This window comes from Chenopodium album, chromosome 3 (assembly GCF_948465745.1).
Source record: "Chenopodium album chromosome 3, dcCheAlbu1.1, whole genome shotgun sequence".
Lineage (NCBI taxonomy): Eukaryota > Viridiplantae > Streptophyta > Magnoliopsida > Caryophyllales > Amaranthaceae > Chenopodium > Chenopodium album.
The window spans coordinates 76,552,915-76,574,980 of record NC_137836.1 but is presented as its reverse complement, the minus strand read 5'-3'; the positions used below and the strand labels follow the sequence as shown (position 1 = coordinate 76,574,980).

General features: G+C 35.8%; 4 protein-coding genes, 2 long non-coding RNA genes and 1 pseudogene across 6 annotated transcripts; 2 read left to right on the top strand and 5 right to left on the bottom strand.

The window, feature by feature from the left end:
- Nucleotides 1-2,251: 2,251 nt before the first annotated feature.
- On the bottom strand, nucleotides 2,252-5,082 carry LOC145624258 (cytochrome P450 736A117-like). The gene is made up of 2 exons (XM_081677261.1): nucleotides 4,144-5,082; nucleotides 2,252-3,305 (listed from the first exon to the last, which is right to left on the bottom strand). The coding sequence occupies exons 1-2, from the start codon at nucleotides 5,080-5,082 to the stop codon at nucleotides 2,688-2,690; spliced, it is 1,557 nt and encodes a 518-aa protein (XP_081533387.1). The 3' UTR covers nucleotides 2,252-2,687.
- On the top strand, nucleotides 2,693-6,663 carry LOC145624264 (uncharacterized). Its single transcript, XR_014110412.1, has 3 exons — nucleotides 2,693-2,825; nucleotides 2,972-3,189; nucleotides 6,531-6,663. It is a non-coding gene; the product is annotated as an uncharacterized LOC145624264 (long non-coding RNA).
- Nucleotides 5,332-9,101, bottom strand: LOC145624261 (cytochrome P450 736A117-like; annotated as a pseudogene).
- Nucleotides 7,044-10,805, top strand: LOC145624262 (uncharacterized). Its single transcript, XR_014110411.1, has 3 exons — nucleotides 7,044-7,166; nucleotides 10,425-10,542; nucleotides 10,689-10,805. It is a non-coding gene; the product is annotated as an uncharacterized LOC145624262 (long non-coding RNA).
- On the bottom strand, nucleotides 10,206-12,801 carry LOC145624259 (cytochrome P450 736A117-like). Its single transcript, XM_081677262.1, has 2 exons — nucleotides 11,731-12,801; nucleotides 10,206-11,022 (listed from the first exon to the last, which is right to left on the bottom strand). Exons 1-2 carry the CDS (start codon nucleotides 12,652-12,654, stop codon nucleotides 10,405-10,407), a joined length of 1,542 nt encoding a protein of 513 aa, XP_081533388.1. The 5' UTR covers nucleotides 12,655-12,801; the 3' UTR covers nucleotides 10,206-10,404.
- Nucleotides 12,802-13,311: 510 nt separating this feature from the next.
- Nucleotides 13,312-16,615, bottom strand: LOC145624260 (cytochrome P450 736A117-like). Its single transcript, XM_081677263.1, has 2 exons — nucleotides 15,647-16,615; nucleotides 13,312-14,788 (listed from the first exon to the last, which is right to left on the bottom strand). Exons 1-2 carry the CDS (start codon nucleotides 16,550-16,552, stop codon nucleotides 14,171-14,173), a joined length of 1,524 nt encoding a protein of 507 aa, XP_081533389.1. The 5' UTR covers nucleotides 16,553-16,615; the 3' UTR covers nucleotides 13,312-14,170.
- Nucleotides 16,616-18,442: 1,827 nt separating this feature from the next.
- Nucleotides 18,443-20,449, bottom strand: LOC145617430 (cytochrome P450 736A117-like). The gene is made up of 2 exons (XM_081672134.1): nucleotides 19,476-20,449; nucleotides 18,443-19,227 (listed from the first exon to the last, which is right to left on the bottom strand). The coding sequence occupies exons 1-2, from the start codon at nucleotides 20,430-20,432 to the stop codon at nucleotides 18,604-18,606; spliced, it is 1,581 nt and encodes a 526-aa protein (XP_081528260.1). The 5' UTR covers nucleotides 20,433-20,449; the 3' UTR covers nucleotides 18,443-18,603.
- Between the last annotated feature and the right edge of the window lie 1,617 nt (nucleotides 20,450-22,066).

Here is a 22,066-nt window from a genome sequence, read left to right as displayed (position 1 = left end):
AATTTACAAGAATATTGAGGGGGCAACTCTTCGAGTGAACTGGCACAACCACCACTGATCTTGATAGCTCAATAAAACTCCTAGACTTGACCGGTACACATTGATCACGCGACAAATTTAGAAGTATACTCGAATTATCTCCATCATTTGAGCCACTGCCAGGAAAACTGGTATGTGCAGCAACAGTCCCATAAACATCAGCAAATTCGTCCATGCCATTCCTATATTCAGAAGTATCATAAACAGCATAATCACCATAATAATCATCACGATTATAGTCTATCGTATCATAACCATCATATTTGCTGAAGAACACCACCTCCACAGTAGCTACCACAGCATAAGGGAAAGTGGCATAATGCAATGTCACAAAACCAACATTCTCCGCCCCGTGTTCCGTGTAGAAGCTATTCTTGTAATCTAAATTCAATTTCCCTTGAGCAATCACAACATCTGTCACATATTCATAGGGTACAATGACACGCCCATCTTTAGGTCCGGTTAAGGTCAAGAATTTGTTACGTGTATCAAGGTCGATTAACTCGGGGTTGTCGCTGATCGCGGTTGTAGATATCAAAAGCATGACCTAACCCATTAGTGACCCTAATGGTGCCATAGATTTGACATCCAAATGAATCGGAATCGGAATCGGAATCGAATGGCCAGACGCTAACGGAGAATACCTCAAGTAATGGTGTTGTTGTTAGACCAGAGTTAGGCTCATTATCACCCCACGCTTCATAAGTAGAGGAGCCCCTCTCTACATAATCCAAATCACTTATCTTAATCTCCTCCATACCTGTATGAATAACATCTAGGGTTTTAATATTTTTAATAGCATGTAAAAATACCAAATTTGATTCAATTATCATGTAAGGCTAAAAAAATCACGTAATTTTAGGGATATTAGATTCAATCATCAAATTAAGCTCATAAATTTGTTTTCTAGCAACATCACTGGTTATAATCATATGGAGTAGTAACTAGAATCAATAATTAAGATTTTCAACCCTAAACTTATTATAATTAAATAAAATTAGATCAAAGATAAACCTAGATTGTGAAACAACAACTAACTTCAAAAGCTTGTGGTATAGAATATATATACAGACCGCTCAGAAACTCGGGCTTCATCGGACTGCTGCTGTGCTGCGTTCTTATTCTTTGTTCGTCTTTTATTTGTGTGTTTTCGGGATTGTTTATTTATAAGGGGACATGAAAATCTAGTTATTCCAAAAGTAATACTCCCTCCGTCCCTAAAATTTGATTTTGCGGTTATTGAGAAAGTTAAATGAAAAAAATTAAAATATATTGGAAAGATAAATTTATACGGGTTTGTTAAAAAGTAGAGTGATAAAGTATTAAAAATACATTAAAAAAACAAAATTATATGGAGAAACTAATTTTGCACAAATGTTGTTGTAAATTGGTGGGTATTTTAATGCAAATGAGTTGATCATTTTAGGATTAAAATTAGGCCAAAAGGGTCAAAGTGTTGGGAACGGGGGAGTAAAATACAAAATTAATTTACTAGTGATCCCAAATTTATTACTCCCTCCGTTCCCTAATATAAAATCTTTTTGGTTTTTACGCGGAAATTAAGAATGTTGTAAATTCTAAAATTAATAATTTAATGTACATATGTGCTTGTGGGGTTAAAGAGAGATAGAAAAAATAAATAGTTGGGAGTAACTAAAGAGAGAGAGAAATAGGATGGAAATTTGTTTTTTTTTTTTTTTTTTTTTTTGTTTTTTTTTTTTTTTTTATGGGAATTTGATGTTAAAAGTACAAATAAGAGTAAAGATAAAAAAAAAAAATGACAACTCATAATAAAGAAAGTAATAATGTTAAAAAAAAAAAAAAAAATACATGTAGAAAAAAGACATTATATTTTGATTCACCAAAAAAGAAGACGAAACTTTGTATTAGGATATGAAAAATTGAAAAGTAGTACTAAAGAAAATAACCATTGTTTACAACATGAAAAATAGGCAAGTGATGAAAAATGGTGTAGTTGGTCTAGAAAGATTCAATCAGCAAAATTGAACTGAATTTTGCATAATACTTACGTGGTGATTTCATGACAATTTGCTGTCAATGGGGGTTAGTTGGATGAAGTTTGCTTACCTACAATTCTATGCATTCTCTCTCTTCTTTGTGCTCAATTGCGCGCACCCTGGAAGATTCATGGTATTACGAGGTTTGTTTTTCAGTTTTTGTGCATACCAACTGTTTGATAAAATGCCTCACTGAAGTTGGTTTGGTTTCTGAAGGTATACTCTTCTTAATGGATTTAGTTCCTACATATTCTGTGTGAGTAACTAGATGCACTTAATGAAGGCAGATATATACTTGGACTTACTCACATTTGTATGATCTGTTACCTCTTATCGGACCGATCTCGAAACATAGTTGATCACACTGACTGTTGTGAGCCAGTGAGTGTCAATGAATTTTATGTGCATTGTGCTATGACTTTGGTTTGTGAAATTGTGACAACATAGCTGAACTTATTACTTGATATATTGATGGGTTTTTTTATTTGTATTATACATTGCAATGAAAGAAGACGAAAGAGGTGCAAAAATAAAGCATAGGATAATGATAGTAGTGCATAACCCATGAAGTATTTTGGAGTTGCTAGTTATTGCTGTTTTATTTTTTCAAGTAAAGCATCAATAAGACCTTCAGTTGCCTGCAATCGCGGGTGTTGCTGTTGCAAGTAGAGGAATTTCCCGATGGGCGGTTAGGCCAATGCATTCAGTCATATCTAAAGTCTCACCGTCTGCTCCACCAGGCAGCATCCAGTTGAACTTGTGCATGAGGTTTGCTAATACAAGCTCATTATTAGCAATAGCAAATGTAATTCCTGGGCAGATCCTTCTTCCTGATCCGAATGGAATCAATTCGAAGTCCTGCCCTTTGAAGTCTGTAGGAGAATTTATGAACCTCTCAGGATTGAACTTTTCAGGTTCATCCCAAGAAGCGGGATCTCTGTGGATTGCCCAAGCATTGGTTATAACTATGGTACCTGCTGGAATATCATAACCGTTAATCTTGGTGTCTTGTATTGATTGTCTTGGAACCAGCAAGGGAATTGGAGGATGTAGCCGAAGGGTCTCCTTGATCACTGCTTTCAAGTACTTCATCTGCTCCAAGTCATCTTCATTCACATATAATTTCTCTCCAGTAATTTCTCTGACTTCTCTTTGTAGTTTACTCATTTTTAAGGGATGCCTTAATAGCTCTGTCATTGCCCATTCTAGGACCGTGTATGTTGTATCAGTCCCACCAGAAAATATATCCTGCATCAGTCAATATTCACATTAACTGAATTCACAAAAGACTCATAATTGAAATATTGTGCCAAAATCTGAAATATTATGGATGTTCTTGTGTATTAAGCTCAACACTCAATGCATATTGTCTACATCTATAATCAAATTTGATTTAAAAGGTGTTATAAACATGTATCATGTATGTATGTATTTTGAGCACTTGTTATCCATCAAGGACACTGCATCATACTGTAATGATAGTTAGTATTGTTCTTTCAGATTTTTATATTGGCAGAAGTTGTTTTTTTTTTTTTTTTTTTTTTTTTTTTTTTTTTTTTTTTTTTTGGGGGGGGGGGGGGGGGGGACAAAATAATTTAGTTCTGCCTGTATGTGTATACTGGCAAAAGGTCAAAGAATTGGTTTCGTTTTTAGTCATGTGTAGTTGTTAATTGCTACCTTGTAGATTTTGTGTACCTCATAAGCTCAGCCTTTAAAAAAAACACCTTTGACAGGATATTGCTACCAATATCCCATCAATTTCCATTGGAAGCATTATGGTTATTCTTATATGTGAAAACTGAACTAGGAGCAATGTTGACTGTTATAAAATCTTAGTACTTGTAGAAAACTAGAAAAGGAAATTACGGATTGATTCACTACAAACTACTAGCATATCATGTGCCTACTTGGTATTTAGGGATCCTGGAACTAGAACATTGCTATATATCCTGCCTTGGTGAAGAATAAAGGGAGTAGAATTTTCGAGTTAGGGACATGATACAAGGAAAACAGAACAAGAAGATGAAAGAGTTTAAGCCTTAAAGATGAAAATAGCAAAATGGATTGATTAAAACGAGATTGTTACCAGTATAAGAGCTTTGATGCTGTCTCTGTCAATGGCGAACCCAGCTGTCTTTTCTTTCTGAACTTCAAGTAAAACATCTACAAAGTTCTTAGCGATTTCATCATTTTTGCTCTCTTCACCCTTTCTGCTGTCATCTTGACCATCCTGGTGCTCTTTAACAACCTGCTCAAGAAAGTTGTCGAATTCTTTAAAAACTTTGTCCACCTTTGCATCTGACCCATCAAGCCAGTTAGTCCAAGCCAAACACGGAATAAAATCCCCAACCCTAAAACGGCCTAGCAACTCTAGAAACTCCTTCAAGAGCCTCTTAAAGTTAATACCATGTCCTTCATTACCACTGTATTTCCTTCCAAAGGCCACCCTGCATATCACATCATTTGTTAAAGTCATAAACATCTCGCTCAAATTCACAACTGAAGATGACGAGTTTTCAATCTTTTCCATTAGAAGAGTCGCTTCCTCTTCCCTAACACTTCGAAAAGACCGCACCCTTGTGTTACTTAAGAGCTGAAGCACACATATACTCTTCATCTGCCTCCAATACTCACCATACTGAGCTGCTGCCACGTCCTTACCATTGTAGAGAAGCTTGTTAATTGTTTTTAAAGGTGGTCTAGTGCAAAATGTTGAATCTTGGATTTTCATAATCTCGCGAGCTGCTTTGGCAGAGGAGATGATAAGGACTGGTGCCTTCCCTAGATTAATTAGCATGAGCTCCCCATATCTTTCAGACAGTGATTGGAGAGAGCGGTAGGGGTAAGCTCCTAGCTGATGAAGGTTGCCTAAAATCGGAAGCCTTGGCGGAGAAGGTGGAAGGCTTTTTCCAGGAGAAGATTTTGAGTGAAGCCATTTGTATAGGAAGAATAAGAACAAAATAAGTGGAGAAAATGTGAAGGACTGCAGCAAGATTATCTTCAACTGTTCTATGCTGGGCTGCATCCTTCTGTGTGCAGACTGTGATTACTTTCGTTCTGAATGTGTGCTTAGGAAATGAAGATATGTTCTTTGTTAGAATATTCTTGTAAGTGTATTCATTTGACTGACCAAATAAAAGTCTGCTTAATATGTTAATTAACGTCACTGTGCACAAAATTTTGAGTGCTTATGGGACTATGGCAGCAATTTGTTTACTAATCTTTTGTACGAATGTGTGGGTAAAGATTATTGACCGGAGATAGGAGGGTGTACAATTCAATGCTAATCTTTTACTATTTAGAGAAAGAATTTAGTTACTAGGAGTTAGTAGCCTGTCAAGGACTGATTTTTCGCACACAATTATATGTAATCTCAGTGACACAATTTAGAGGAAGGCTTATATTCTTGATTGATTAATTTGAGGAATTAGCTGTTACAAAAGATAGTCAATGGCTTGAGGCCATAAATCTCATTGGTAGCTTGAGGCTACTACTCTCAAGTGTTTTCTCACAATTTTCTGGATGGTTGCTACTCTATTACAAACTAGTTTAAATACTCCAGCTCTTCTCTCAATTACAAGCCCTAATATTAATTAAGATTTTCATCTAGTAGAAAGCAAAATAGACATAACACAAAAGTGTCCCTCTTCCATAGCTAGAGCTCCTTGTCTTATTTCCCGATTCGGCTTTGCCACCCAAATGCTCTGTTCTTCATGTCTCCTTCCTGTTTCAGCTTTGTTGTTGACTTTATTTGCTCCCCTTTCTTTACCGTTGGAATTGAAGTGAATTCCACTCAGCTTGGGCCTCCTTTGATAGACCCGAATTGGTGTTTGGGCCATCCTAGCTGACTGGGCTGATTGCACATGTGGGTCTATAACATAGCCGTGGTTATGTTTTTGCTTAAGCAAAAAAAAAGTGAATTTTTTTTAATTAGTTCTGAAAATAATCTGAAGTTCTGACTTTATAGAGCAGTTATATGGAAAAACATTAAGTATAAAATAAATGCCATTTAGGATTGACGTCGATCAAAGAAGGAGAATTTTGGAACTCTAATGCTCTAAATCTTTAAGCACTTCTTGTTATCATTATGCTCTGCTTTTGCAAAGCTTGAAGCTGAAAATTAGTTCCATAATTAATCATAAATTGGAACATACTTATTTGGTTTGCATCATCCTGACAATAAAAAACATTTGACACCACGGATAGTTGGATACTAATTCTTGCAGTCAATTCTTACCAAATTTAATCATATTTTTTTAGCTTAATTTTACTGATCTGGATTCCTGATGAAAGTTACAAAATGCTTTACCTGGGGGGAAAAAAAATCTAGGGTAATCTAGCAAGGATACATAGCATACATTCGTTGTAAGGCACTAATTTCATATTAGTATTTTATACACGTGTTTGATGAATTAATGTCATTTTATGGGATTTAGTTAGCGAAGTCAAACATGGATTATTATTTTAAAATAGGGAATCAGAGCGACAAGGAAAAGCAAGAGCAAGGATTAGGAGTATGAAAATCTGACAACATAGAACATGCCGGAATCGTAAGATCTCTTTCTTGATTATAAAGAAGTTTGTATTGTTTATTGCCCATCTATTTGCTGCCAACAACTCAGGGTAATCATATGCAAGGGTGCGGAGCCTTCAGTTTCCTGCAGATGCAATATAAGATTTTGCTACTGCAAGAAGTGGAGTATTTTTGTGCATATTGATCCCAAAGCTCTCAGTCATGTCCAAGGTTTCAACATCTGCTTCACCAGGCAACATCCAATCAAACTTACGCATGAGATTTGCCAATAAAAGCTGACTGCTTGCCATGGCAAATGATATTCCAGGGCACATCCTTCTGCCAGCTCCGAATGGAATGAACTGGAGGTCATGGCCTCTGAAATCCATTGAGGAATTCAAGAACCTTTCTGGATTGAACTTCTCAGGCTCATCCCAAGAAGCAGGGTCTCTGTGGATTGCCCAACCGTTTATTATAACTCCTGTCCTTGCAGGAATGTTGTAGCCAAATATTTTGGTATCTTGGGTTGATTGTCGGGGTATTAACAAAGGAACTGGAAGATGTAGCCTTAAAGTCTCCTTGACCACTGCTTTCAGGTACTTCATATGCTCCAAGTCGTCTTCTTTTACATCTACTATTTCTCCGGTAATTGCCTTCACCTCTTCTTGCAGTTTTATCATAATTCTAGGATGCCTCAATAGTTCTGTCATTGTCCATTCTAATAGGGTGGAAGTTGTATCAGTTCCAGCGGAAAACATATCATGTTAGACAATTACTTTATACAGTTAGGTAACGTGGTAAAGTACTAAAGAAAGAATATAAGGGTAATAAAGATAATCTTTGTTTGTTTATCACTCTATTCTCTACAATTGTCCTATATTATTATTGAGTTATGCACTATCTTCACAGTCAGTGTACACTTCAACAGTCACAATCTTGGTTTAGAATAATTAAAACAAATAGAATATTCACTTGACTGTTGGTAGAGTCCAACTTGTTACTTGTAATCTGATTCTGTTTGTCCTGTAGGTTTAGCTTTTGTCATAGACTCATAGGTGACTATTAGGTGTCTTTTGCTGTTATGTCTACACCTTAAACCCAATCTTGTCAAGCCTCAACCAAGAGTGAGTGATAGGCACAATTCAAAAGATATTCCTTAGTTGCAAGATATCGAAGATTTATGAATAGAATATATGAATAGGTTCAACTGACCACACTATGCTTATCTAATACTTGGCTCCCTAAAAATAGCTAAGGAATTCAATGATGCTGAGAACGGAGTACTTACATTAGGCAAATTTTGCTGTTGGAGTGACTATACTAGTGAGTTGAAGTAGTGACATACCTATAACATGTGCATTACAATTTCTACAGTTCTGTTTTATATAGACGTTACAGAAAAATGCATAAGAAATAATGAAAATGAATTTTAGCAGTTAATAATTTTCGAACAATTGAGTAAACACTTACCAATATGAGAGCTTTTATACTATCTCGGTCTATGGGAAAGTGAGGTGTTTGATCCTTCTGAACATCAAGCAAAACATCGACAATGTCCTTCACTTTTTCATCACTGTCACCCACTTCATTTTTCCTGCAATCATCTAAACGATTCTGGTGTTCTTGAACTACTTTTTCAAGAAATCGATCAAATTCTTTGGCAATTTTATCAACTTTTGCATCCCATCCATTAAGTTTATCAATCCAAGCAAGCCAGGGAATCATATCTCCAACATTAAATTCAGCTAGCAACCTGTTAAACTCTTTCATGACCTTATTAAAGTTGATACCATCTTCTGTTCCAATGTACTTCCTTCCAAAGGCAACCCTGCATATCGTATCGTTCGTGAATTCAATAAACATCTCGCTCAAATTCACAGGTGATGATCCTGCTTTTCTTATTTTCTCAATCAGTAGAGCTGTTTCTTCTTCTCTGATACTGCGAAATGACCGAACCCTTCTGTTACTCAAGAGATGGAGCACACATATACTCTTCATCTGCCTCCAATATTCTCCATAAGGTGCTCCTACAAGATCCTTGTAGTTATATAGAAGCCTCTCTCCTTTCTTAGACATTGGTCTGTTAGCAAAAACAATATCATGGGTTACCATGATCTCGCGGGCTGCTCTTGCTGAGGAGATGACGATGGTAGGAACACTGCCTAGTTGAATCATCATGAGGTCTCCATATTTCTCGGACATGGATCGGAGAGAACGGTGAGGTTGAGTACCTAGCTGATGTATATTGCCTAGAATTGGTAGCTTTGGTGGAGATGGAGGCAGATTTTTCCTGGAAATAGTTGTTAATTGAAGCCATTTGTAGAGGAATAACAGGAAGAGGATGAACGATACAAGTGTTAAAGGTTGTAAGTAGATGTACTTTAGTTGATTTTGCAGTAACTGCAGATTTCTGGAATTCATCTGTAAAATTTTACTGTAGAATTGTGTGGATATGATGCCTATAGAGGTAACCAAGAGATAACCCCATGATTCATGATTTGTGGGGAGTAGGGACTACAGTCCAGGACACAATTAAGTTCAATTTAATTTATATATCTGTTTAGTTAGTTAGCCACAGGCCCATAGCCATCCTTTTTATTTATTTATTTATTTTTAATTTTTTTTTGGGTGGGGGGGGGGGGGGAATAGAAATGGTACTCACCTCCATCCATTTTTTTAGCTGGTCACTAGTGTACTATACTCACCAACCCAATTAGAGATATCAAAAACCGACCAAATCTGTTTTAGATTTCGATTCTTATAGACATAAGAATTAAGTATGACTCAAATTTGATACACACTAGACCTAAATGAACCCAACCAAATTACCTAAATGTGACACCTCTAGATCCAATGTTCAAAAAAGCTAAAGGACAAACATAATAATAAGTTAGAACTAAAGTCCTCTTATCCGTTAGACTGTAGCTGTAAAACTTTATAAGAATGGAGAAATGGAATAGAGAGGATAAATCAGCTGTGAAGGGGGTCAATTAAGTGTTGCCTTTTACCAATTGGATATGAAGTAATGAGCTGTAACATTGGGCCTAGCGACTAGCCCACTAAATGATTTTGGTCCAACGGGTTGCATCCAAATGAAATGTCATGCCACATTGCACTACTTTGAATAATCTCAGCCTAATTAAATTCCCTTTGTCTCTAGATTAGAAGCCTCTTTCTCTTATGTGAGCAATAAATATAAAAAATAGGATTTTAATAAAGGGGCGGAAGGAGTACGTAGTATACAATAAGGTTTTTTTTGTAAAAAAAAAAAAGGAGATCCTATGTTATAGGATTATGTCATTTGGAGTGTTATATTTCATATGTAATTTTTACAAAATAGAACAATAAAGAAAAACATAACTAAGAGATTCAATCATGAAATTTATGAGTAATATTGGTCCAAATTATCGCTTGGGTTAAAAAAAATTAGTTTATGGTTCTATTTTGTAAAAAACTAGAAATAACATACAAAATATAATGTGACATGACTCAATGACTATGACAACTACTTCATAAAATTTATTTGGATGATCTGGTTACCATTTAAGGGACCAGCTTCTCGGAATATAGTTGATCACTGATTGTTGTGAGCTAGTGAGTGAAATGAATTTGATGTGCATTAGTGCTCTGACTTGTGAAAACCTGACAATTTAGTTAAAGTTACCATATTTCTGGATTATCTGATTCGTATTACATTGTAATGAAAAGACAAGGGCAAAATATGAAATAACAGCATAACTTATAAGATCATGTTAGAAGTGCATGAGCCATAAAGCATCTTCTAGTTACTGGTTATTGTTGTTTTATTCAGTAAGTAAAGCACCAATAAGACCTTCAGTTACCTTCAATCACAGGTATTGCAGTAGCAAATAGAGGGAGCTTCCTATGGGCGGTTAGGCCAATGCATTCACTCATATCTAAAGTCTCACCATCTGCTCCTCCGGGTAGCATCCAGTTGAACTTATACATGAGGTTTGCTAATACAAGTTCATTATTAGCCATGGAAAATGTAATTCCTGGGCAGATCCTTCTTCCTGATCCAAATGGAATCAATTCGAAGTCTTGCCCTTTAAAATCTGTTGTACAATTTATGAACCTCTCTGGATTGAACCTTTCAGGTTCATCCCAAGAAGCAGGATCTCTGTGGATAGCCCATGCATTAGTTATAACTGTGATACCTGCTGGAATATCATACCCGTTAATCTTGGTGTCGTGCATTGATTTTCTTGGAGCCAGCAAAGGAATCGGAGGATGTAGACGAAGGGTCTCCTTGATCACTGCTTTTAAGTATTTCATCTGATCCAAATCATCTTCATTAACATATGATTTTTCTCCGGTAATTCCTCTGACTTCTCTTTGCAGTTTACTCATTACTAAGGGATGCCTTAATAACTCTGCTATTGCCCATTCTAGGACTGTGTATGTCGTATCAGTTCCACCAGAAAACATATCCTGTATCAGACAATAACTTCACATTAAAAGAATTCACAGAATACTCATAACTGGTGTATTGTGCCATATGATGAAATATTATGTTTTTTCTGTGTAATTTAGGCTAAAAAGGTGTTATAGACATGTATGTATGTGCGTATATTGCTCTTGTCATCCTTCTAGGATATTTTATTCTTCTTATTCTTTTATTTTGGTGGGGGTTGGGAGAAGGGAGGGGGATTATATTGTTTTTCCTGTATGTGTTTACCAGCGAAAGGTCAATTATGTGTCTGTTTGAGGCTTATTTGGTCATTAGTAGCAACCTTGTCTAAAGCTCAGTCTTCAAAAGAAGTTTAGATGGGATATTGCCTCCAATTTCCTCTTAATTTCTTTTGGCAGGATGTGATACTATTATTGTTCTCATAAGTGAAAACTGAACTTGGACTTAATGATGGCTAAAACCTTGGTTCTTTGGTAGAAAAGGAATTTACTGATAAGCAGCACAATTCACTGGCATATCGTGTGCCCACTCAATCAATCTGGATCCTGGATTTCTGGGACTAAAGTCCTGCCTTCCCTATGGCAGGGTAGTTGACGTTGAATTTAAGGGTGTAGAATTGCTATTTAAGGACTCGATTCAGGGAAAATAAAACAGGAAGATGACATAATTTAAGCCTAAAAGATGAAACTGGTGGAATGGATAATTTTTTTTAATAAAATAATAATTACCAGTATGAGAGCTTTGATGCTATCTCTGTCAATGGTGAACCCAGCTGTCTTTTCTTTCTGAACATATAGTAAAACATCTACAAAGTCCTTGGCCATCTCATCATTCTTTCTCTCATCACCCTTTCTGCTGTCCCTGCCACCTTCATCATCCTGGTGCTCTTTAACAACCTGCTCAAGAAAGTTATCAAACTCTTTAGAAACTCTTTCCACCATTGCATCCGACCCACCAAGCCAATTAGTCCAAGCCAAACACGGAATAAAATCTCCAACTCTAAATCGGCCTAGCAAATCTAGAAACTCCCTCAAGAGCTTCTTGAAGTCAATATCTTGTCCTTTATTACCAGTATATTTCCTTCCAAAGGCCACTCTGCATATCACATCATTTGTTATAGTCATAAACATCTCACTCAAATTCACAACTGAAGATGATGATTTCTCAATTTTTTCCATGAGAAGTGCCATCTCTTCTTCCCTAATACTTCGAAAACATCGCACCCTTGTGTTACTTAAAAGCTGAAGCACACATATACTCTTCATCTGCCTCCAATACTCTCCATACTGAGCTGCTGCCACATCCTTACCATTGTAGAGAAGCTTGTTGGCAACCTTTGATGTTGGCCTATTGCAAAATGTTGAATCTTGGGTTTTCATGATCTCACGAGCTGCTTTGGCAGAGGAGACAATAAGTACTGGAGCTTTCCCCAGATTGATCACCATGAGCTCCCCATATCTTTCCGATAGTGATTGGAGAGAGCGGTAGGGGAAAGCTCCTAGCTGATGAATGTTGCCTAAAATCGGAAGCCTTGGCGGAGAAGGAGGTAGGCTTTTTCCGGGAGAAGATTTTTTGTGAAGCCACTTGTATAGGAAGAATAAGAACAGGATGAGTGGAAGAATTGTAAAGGACTGTTCTATGCTGGGCAGCATCCTTCTGTTTGCAACTTTGCACACTGATTTTACTGAATGTTTGTGCTTAGGAAATGAAGGGAAATTCTTTGTTAGAATTTCTTGAACTGTTTTTATTTGACTTACCAATATTTAATATCATCATGATATGTTAATTTATTAGATAGTGAACTTTGGACCATGTTAGCAATTATTTGGTGGAGACTGAAAATAGGAAGGTAGATTTTATAAAAAAAATATTGTCTTTTAATATTTAAAGATAGATTTGTGTTACTGGTGGTTGGTGGCAGTGGTTATGGTTTTATAACTTTTTAGAAGAAAGGGATAGATGCTTTTTTTAATAATAGTTTTGTCTTGACTAGATGAAGTAGTACTATTTGAAAATAGATTTATGTTTAAACGAAGAATACTAAATAAGCATGCAGTGCTGAAGGATAACACTGGAAACTTACATTTATATTTTGTCTTGTATGGCTTCATTCTTTAAGCATATCTTGTATAATGGCCTTAATGTACAAAACTATATGACTGGATTTTATCATCATTGTGATAATTTTTTTGTGGCAGAACCTTATCATATTGAATCTTAAACTTCTATTTTTATTTATTGAGACTAATCCTGGATTCCTAGTGAAACCTGTGAAATACTTTACCTGAGGAAAAAAAAACACACACACATTTCAAGGATAATCTATCAAGGATACAAATTCATGGTCAGGTACCAAGTTCATTTTATCATTTTATCAAGAATATACGACTCAAAGTCAATTAACGAAAAAGTGAAATCAGAATCTGATTACATAAAACATGTAGCAATCGATTTGCATAAATACAGATATGCTGTTCGTGACCCATCTATTTGCTGCCAATAACTCAGTGTATCAAATACAGGAGTGCAGTCGTGCAGGGCCTTCAGTTTCCTGCTGGTATACAAGCTTTTGATACAGCTGTAGTATTCCTGCACAAAGTGATCCCAAAGCTCTCACTCATGTCCAAGTTCTCACCTTTTGCTTCACCAGGCAACACCTAATTAAACTTATGCATGAGATTTGCTATTAAAAGCTGACTGCTTGCCATGAAGTCTGTTTGGGAATTCAAGAAACTTTCTGGATTGAACTTGTCAGGTTCATCCCAAGAAGCAGGATCTCTGTGGATTTCCCAACCGTTTATAATAACTCCTGTCCTTGCAGGAATGTTGTATTCAAGTACTTTGGTAGCTTGGGTTAATTGTCGATGTATTGACAAAGGAACTGGAAGATGTAGCTAAAGTCTCCATGACCACTGCTTTCAGGTATTTCTTATGCTCCAAGTCTTCTTCTATAGAGTTATTCCCTTTGTATATATTTGAGACACTTTTATACCTTCTATATATTGTTTATTTACAAAGTATTTGCATTGCAACTCTAATAACAATAAAAATTACATAGTCCATACAGTAGATAGTACCAGTAGACAGTAGTACATGCTCATCTTAGTCAAGGTTATTACTTATTAGTACTGATGAGCAATGAATCATCTTCTGGAACCAATAAGACATTCAGTTTCCTTCAATCACAGGTGTCGCGGTAGCAAGTAGAGGAATCTTCCGATGGGCAGTTAGGCCAATGCATTCACTCATGTCTAAAGTTTCACCATCTGCTCCACCAGGTAAAATCCAGTTGAATTTATGCATGAGGTTTGCTAATATAAGTTCATTATTAGCAATGGCAAACGTAATTCCTGGGCAAATCCTTCTTCCTGATCCAAATGGAATCAAGTCGAAGTCTTGCCCTTTAAAATCTGTTGTAGAATCTAAGAACCTCTCTGGATTGAACCTTTCAGGTTCATCCCAAGAAGAGGGATCTCTGTGGATTACCCAAGCATTGGTCAAAACTGTGATACCTGCTGGAATATCATACCCGTTAATCTTGGTGTCATGTATTGATCTTCTTTTAGACAGGAAAGGAATCGGAGGATGTAGTCTAAGGGTCTCCTTGATCACTGCTTTTAAGTATTTCATCTGCCCCAAATCATCTTCATTAACATATGCTTTTTCTCCGGTAATTCCTCTGACTTCTCTTTGCAGTTTACTCATTTCTAAGGGATGCCTTAATAACTCTGTCATTGCCCATTCTAGGACTGTGGCTGTTGTATCAGTTCCACCAGAAAAAATATCCTGTATCAGTCAGACAGTTAATAACTTCACATTAACCGAATTCACATAATGCTAATAATAACTGGTTTATTGTGCCATATGATGAAATTTTATGTTTGTTCAGTATAATTTTGGCTTAATAGGTGTTATAAACATGTATGTGTCAATTTGTGTACGTAGATTGCACTTTTCATCCTTAAAGGGTATTGTTGGGAGAAGGGAGGGGGATTATACCAGCAAAAAGTCAAATAATTTGGTCTTTTTGAGGCTTATTTGGTATTTGATCAGGTCTAGTTAACAGCAACCTCATCAAAAGTTCAGTCTTCAAAGGAAGTTTAGATGGGATAATGCCACCAATATCCTCTTAATTTCTATTGGCAGGATGTAATACTGTTCTTATATGTGAAAACTGGACTTAGACTAATTATTATAGTCAAACCTGGATACTTGTAGAAAAGGAATTTCAGGGTCGTTTGGTTGGATCATTTGGAATGGGTTGGAGAACTCCATTCCATCTATTTTTTTGTTTGGTTGAGTTTTTTAATAACGGAATCTCATACCCAGGTGGTCTAACTTTACCCCATACCTATTGAATCATGCCCACCTCTCCCCCTAATTCACAATCCATTCTATTAATGCAGTACATAACCCATGCTAACAATAAAACCAAACAACTTTAGATTAGTATGTGTTTTAGAGTCCATACTTTTCTAGTATGAGATTCAATATCAAATCCATTCCAATATAATGAACACAAATCACTAGCATGTGTTTTTAGAGACTCAATTCAGAGAAATTAGAACAGGAAGATGAAAGAATTTAAGCCTAAAAGCTGAAATTAGTAAAATGGATAAATTTAAAAGAGAAATTAGTTGTTACCAGTACAACACCTTTGATGCTATCTCTGTCAATGGCAAACCCAGCTGTGTTTTCTTTCTGAACATCAAGTAAAACATCTACAAAGTCCTTAGCCATTTCATCATTTTGGCTATCTTCACCCTTTCTGCTGTCTCCTTGACGATCCTGGTGCTCTTTAACAACCTGCTCAAGAAAGTTATCAAACTCTTTAACAACTCTGTCTGCCTTTGCATCCGACCCACTAAGCCAATTAGTCCAAGCCAAACACGGAATAAAATCTCCAACTCTAAAACTACCTAGCAATTCTAGATACTCCCTTAAGAGCTTCATGAAGTTAATATCTTTACTATATTTCCTTCCAAAGGCCACCCTGCATACCACATCATTTGTTAAAATCATAAACATCTCACTCAAATTCACTACTGAAGATGATGATTTCTCAATCTTTTCCATTAGAAGTGCCATCTCTTCTTCCCTAACACTTCGAAAAGATCGCACCCTTGTGTTACTTAATAGCTGAAGCACACATATACTCTTCATCAGCCTCCAATACTCACCATACTGAGCTGCTGCCACGTCCTTGCCATTGTAGAGAAGCTTGTTACGGAACTTAGATATTGGCCTATTGCAAAATGTTAAATCTTGGGTTTTCATGATCTCGCGAGCTGCTTTGGCAGAGGAGACAATAAGGACTGGAGCTTTCCCCAAATAAACAACCATGAGCTCCCCATATCTTTCAGATAGTGGTTTGAGAGAGCGGTAGGGGTAAGTTCCTAGCTGATGAAGGTTGCCTATAATCGGAATCCTTAGCGGAGAAGGAGGTAGGCTTTTTCCAGGAGAAGATTTTGTGTGAAGCCATTTGTATAGGAAGAATAAGAACAAGATGAGTGGAAGAATTGTGAAGAATTGTTCTATACTGGGCAGCATCCTTTTGTGTGCAGATTGATTACTTATTTTACTGAATGTTTGTGCTAAGGAAATGAAGGGATGTTTTTTAGAATTTCTTGACCTTTATTTATTTGATTTACCAAATAAATATCAGCACATGTCAATTTACTCCGTATGATTAGTGAATAGGAACCACATATGTTAGCAATTTGGGACCATGATTAGTACAAAATAACATTTTTTTAAAAAAATAAAATAAAATTGTCATATGTGTTACAAGTAGTTGGTGATGGTGATTTTAATTATAGTTTCCTGTGAGCAAATACAAGTTAATAACCAAGATAAACGTGCACGTGACATATTTATGTAGTACGACGTACTAAATTAAGTACGTGGTGCCGAAGAACAACACTGGATCACTGGAAACTTCACATTTTTATTTTGTCTTGGGTCTCAATTAGCTTTTGTTTGAGTTGGTTATTTAACATGGTATCAGAGACAGGTATACTCTATGGAGTATCATATATGCATGCTTTAACATAACATTGTTTTATTTAGAAATAGTTTGCATTGCAACTCCAATAACAACATAACACAATACAGTAGATGGTATCAGTAGTATATGCTCGTCTTTTTAATAACCAGCTTTATTATACACTATCATAGCGGCTATTTTATTACCTAAACAATTGGCACATTATTTATTTAATTAATTACAGAGTGATAAAATTATGCAATGCATGCAGTATTATTGTGGCTTCCTTAAGCTTCATTTATGATTTATATTTTTTGCATCTACCCCCGATGGGAAAAGTGCAGAATGATCCAGGGCAACAACGTGAAGTAGCATCGCAACGATCACCAGCAGCCAGGCACTTTACACATTTGTATCTGACCATGTTGCAAACACTGCCCGGGCAACACTGATTAGGACGGATACAAGCTCGGCCCATCGGTGTGCAACTGCTCGGGGCTGGTGCTTGGGCTAACATGATGTTTGAAATAAGTGGCTGCTCATCGTCGATTTCACCTGCAACTGCGCTACTGCTTACCATCAGTACAACGCTTATTATAAGCATAAGAAAACCAATCATTTTCATCTCTGCCATATATGTGTGATATACCTATGTGTGTAATGTATGTGTATCAGTGTATGTGAGTGTAATTTTGATTTGGTTTTTTGATTGATGATAAAAGGAGGAGATGGCAATCCCCTTTTATAGCCAATCCCATGCATCGATGCATTCGACTGCCTCGTGCAATCGTATCATATGCATTTATGGTTCAACTAAACAATTGACCTCGTACCATATCATCAAAATAATGCTAATTGTCATTTACATGAGAAAAAACTCTTCATTCCAACCCGTTTGGCCATTTTTTTCATCTCTTTCTTACATATGTAGTACTTATTGAGTATAGAGTTATACTTAAGAATAACTTGTAAGAAACTACTAACTCTGCCTCACGTAAAGAAAGAAATAAATTTGCTTTTTAAAGTTGTCCTTTTAGTACTAAAAGAGTGCCAAATTAAAGGAACATTCAAACATTTAGAAGCTAAGTCCTATAATTGCTTGACTTCTAGTGAACTAGATTTATTTTGACTTATAATTAGTTTTTATAAACTAAAACTCAATATATGGACTGAAATTGAAATTTTTTATTACAACTTACTCTTAAGATTAAGTATACTGTAAATTTTTTTATGTAATTACTGATTTTTACTACGTAGATATTGAATTTGTTGTTTGATGATGAATTAGACTGATTATTACACAAAAAAATGATTTTTATTGGATATTAATTCAATAAGAACAATACCTTAGCTTAGCTTATTATTAGGCTATAGAAAGTTATGATATAAAGAATATGGGTTGGCAATAGCATATTGCAATGAATGGATGAAAATGATCCTAATTTGTCGACGAACATAGGAGATAAATTATTCATTCATTCAGTCATCTCCACCCTTTTGGGATTAAAAGCTTTTGATTACATAAAACACATAGTAATTGATTGATTTCTATTTTGCATAAATTCATGTTTTTTTTTTCGTAACCCTTCTATTTGCTGTCATAAACACAGAGCCTTCAGTTTCCTGCAGCTGGTGTACAAGCTTTTGCTACAACAAAAAGCGGAGTATTCCTGCACATTGTGATCCCAAAGCTCTCACTCATGTCCAAGCTCTCACCATCTGCTTCACCGGGCAACTTCCACTCGAACTTAAGCATCAGATTTGCTAACAGTAGCTGACTGCTTGCTATAGCAAATGATATTCCCGGGCACATCCTTCTACCAGCTCCGAATGGAATGAACTGCAGGTCATGTCCTCTGAAGTCTGTGGTGGAATTCAAGAACCTTTCTGGATTGAACTTTTCGGGTTCATCCCAAGAAGCAGGATCTCTGTGGATTGCCCAACCGTTTATTATAACTCCTGTTCTTGAAGGAATGTTATAGCCACATATTTCGATATCTTGGGTTGATTGTCGAGGTATTAACAAAGGTACTGAAAGATGTAGCCTTAAAGTCTCCTTGACTACTGCTTTCAGGTACTTCATATGCTCTAAGTCGTCTTCTTTTACATCTACACCATCTCCGGTAATTTCTTTCACCTCTTCTTGCAGTTTTTTAAGAATTTTTGGATGCCTCAATAGTTCTGTCATCGTCCATTCTAATAAGGTGGAAGTTGTATCAGTTCCAGCAATAAACATATCCTGTGTTACACAATTACATATATTTAAATCACATCGTCGTTAAGGTGCAATATAAGGGTACTAAAAGACAATCATGTATTCGTATTTCAATCTATACTCTAAAATTGGCCTATATTTGTATAATTAGAGTTTAATGTCTACTGTTCTGTTTTATATAGATGTTACAGAAAAATGCTAATGAAGTTATGTGAAATGAAAATGAATATCAGCAATTAGTATTTTGCAAATTAATTTAAAAAATCGCTTACCAAAATGAGAGCTTTTATACTGTCTCGGTCTATAGGAAAGTGAGCTGTTTGATCCTTTTGAACATCAAGCAGAACATCAACAAAATCCTTTACTTTTTCATCAGTACTGTCATCCTTTTCATTTTTTCTGCAATCATTCAAACGATCCTGGTGCTCTATAACCACCTTTTCGAGGAATCGATCAAACTCTTTGGCAACCCTGTCAACTTTTGCATCCCATCCATTAAGTTTATCAATCCAAGCAAGCCAAGGAATATAGTCCCCAACATTGAATTCAGCTAGCAACCTGTTAAACTCTTTCATAACCTTCTTGAAGTTGATACCGCCTTCTGTTCCAATGTACTTCCTTCCAAATGCAACCCTGCATATCAAATCATTCGTGAACTCTACAAACATCTCACTCAGATTCACAGGTGATGACTCTGCTTGTCTGATTTTTTCCATCAGAAGAGCTGTTTCTTCTTCTCTGACACTGCTAAAAGACCGAACCATTTTGTTGCTTAAGAGATGAACCACACATATACTCTTCATCTGCCTCCAATATTCTCCATAAGGTGATCCAACAATGTCCTTGTAATTATACAAAAGCCGCTCTCCTTTCTTAGACATTGGTCTGTTAGCAAAAACAATATCATGGTTTACCATGATCTCGCGAGCTGCTCTTGTTGAGGAAACAACAATGGTTGGCATACTTCCGAGTTGAATCATCATGATGTCCCCATATTTCTCGGACATTAATCGGAGAGAACGGTGAGGTTGTGTGCCAAGCTGATGTATATTGCCTAGAATTGGTAGCTTTGGTGGAGAAGGTGGCAGGTTTTTCCTAGAAACAGTTGTTAACTGAAGCCATTTGTATAGGAATAACAAGAACAGAATGCATGGTAGAAGTGTTAAGGGTTGCAAGTAGATATACTTCAGTTGTTTCTCCAGAAAATGCAGGAAACTAGAAATCATCATCTTTGAATAATGATGAAATTTAGGGGATCTGAAGTTATTACTCTTGCTAGGCGGTGTAATAACTAGCTCTTATCTCATGATTTCTAGGGACTATGCCTCAAGTTTATACTTTTATATTCACTTACTTATTAGGCAAAAGCTAATGGGCGCTCCCGGGACGTTATATAAGAGAATTAAAGTGCAAATATTAAAGTAAAATTAACATTAATTACACCGAAGGACACGTGATTTTGTCGTGAATTCCTAACTTAATACCATTTCAACAAATTTATCCTTAGCTAACTCCCCGGGGCGCTCGTTAGCAAGATCGTACTTGTTATAGTTTTTGGGCCTATTGAAAGTTGAGACTTCAGAGTGATTTAAGTCACCAAGTGCGCAAATTTTAAGATGCACCATGGTGCACCTATTTCTAGGTGCACCACGCCTATACTTTTGAACAATCAGTAAAAAAATCTGAACAATTGCAAATTTTGAACATGTAATAAAAACATTTGAACATCGCAAATTTTGAACATTTAGTTAAAAAATCTGAACAATTACAATGCATCATGCCTATACTTTTGAACATTTAGTAAAAGAAATCTGAACAATCAAGAATTTTGAACATTTAGTTAAAAAATCTAAACACCACAATTTTGAACATTTAGTAAAAAAATTTGAACAATCGCAATGCACCACGCCTATAATTTTGAACTTTTAGTAAAAAAATATGAACAATAAATTTTTTTGAACATTTAGTAAAAAAATCTGAACAATCGCAAATTTTGAATTATTACGAGTCAGACAAATTTTGAACTAACTCGTAATAATTCAATAGTTTTGTAATATAAACTGAACATTTAATGTATACAAAATGAACATTTCTTGATAAAATATGAACATAAAAATTGCATGTTTATATTCAAATTTTGTGACGTGTTCATATTCTTTTTACTAAATGTTCATTTTTTGTAAAATGTTCAATTTTTTTACTAAATGTTCAAAAGTATAGTCGTGGTGCACCTATTTCTAGGTGCACCATGGTGCACATAATACTAATTGCACCAAGTGTATGAAGATGGGCTGTACCAGTGGGCCCAATAAAATGTATTGGTCCATCTAGACAATTTCATGCTTCCAATTGAATTTTATTCAGCTGCTGTTGTATGATGATACATGCTTATTCCGATAGTAAGTTTTTGGCATATATTATTGCTTTTTAACTTTCAAGATTTGTGGTTCTCAAAAAAAACTTTCAAGATTTGTCATCTAACATCTTCTCATAATATCAATAGGGGTTACAACCGTATTGGTGAAACACTTTCATGTTTTTTGCGGGTTGATTAATTACAGGTTATATCAACAGCCTGATAAATACTAAATTTAAAAACAGGTTATAAGAAGTGTAGGTTGTACTACCTCCGTTAACTATTATTTGCAACAAAGAAATATTTTATATCTCACAAATAATACCTCTTTGTTGCAAATAATAGTTAACGGAGGTAGTATAAGTGTTGAACCCAATTAAGTCACTCCTGATGGAGACGGAGGTACAAACCGGCCCTCAACTCCATGATCCTCAAACACTCAACATAATTATATTAATAAGACATGAAAAACTAATACAGATAAAACTCATGCAACACTCATACAAC

Coding starts and splice junctions, on each gene's coding strand:
- LOC145624258 (XM_081677261.1), bottom strand. CDS start 5,082: ATGCAGCCCAGCATAGAACAGTTGAAGATAATCTTGCTGCAGTCCTTC. Junction 3,306..4,143: donor GCATCAAAGCTCTTATACTG/GTAACAATCTCG, acceptor TGACTGATGCAG/GATATATTTTCTGGTGGGAC.
- LOC145624259 (XM_081677262.1), bottom strand. CDS start 12,654: ATGCTGCCCAGCATAGAACAGTCCTTTACAATTCTTCCACTCATCCTG. Junction 11,023..11,730: donor GCATCAAAGCTCTCATACTG/GTAATTATTATT, acceptor TGTCTGATACAG/GATATGTTTTCTGGTGGAAC.
- LOC145624260 (XM_081677263.1), bottom strand. CDS start 16,552: ATGCTGCCCAGTATAGAACAATTCTTCACAATTCTTCCACTCATCTTG. Junction 14,789..15,646: donor GCATCAAAGGTGTTGTACTG/GTAACAACTAAT, acceptor TGACTGATACAG/GATATTTTTTCTGGTGGAAC.
- LOC145617430 (XM_081672134.1), bottom strand. CDS start 20,432: ATGATGATTTCTAGTTTCCTGCATTTTCTGGAGAAACAACTGAAGTAT. Junction 19,228..19,475: donor GTATAAAAGCTCTCATTTTG/GTAAGCGATTTT, acceptor TGTGTAACACAG/GATATGTTTATTGCTGGAAC.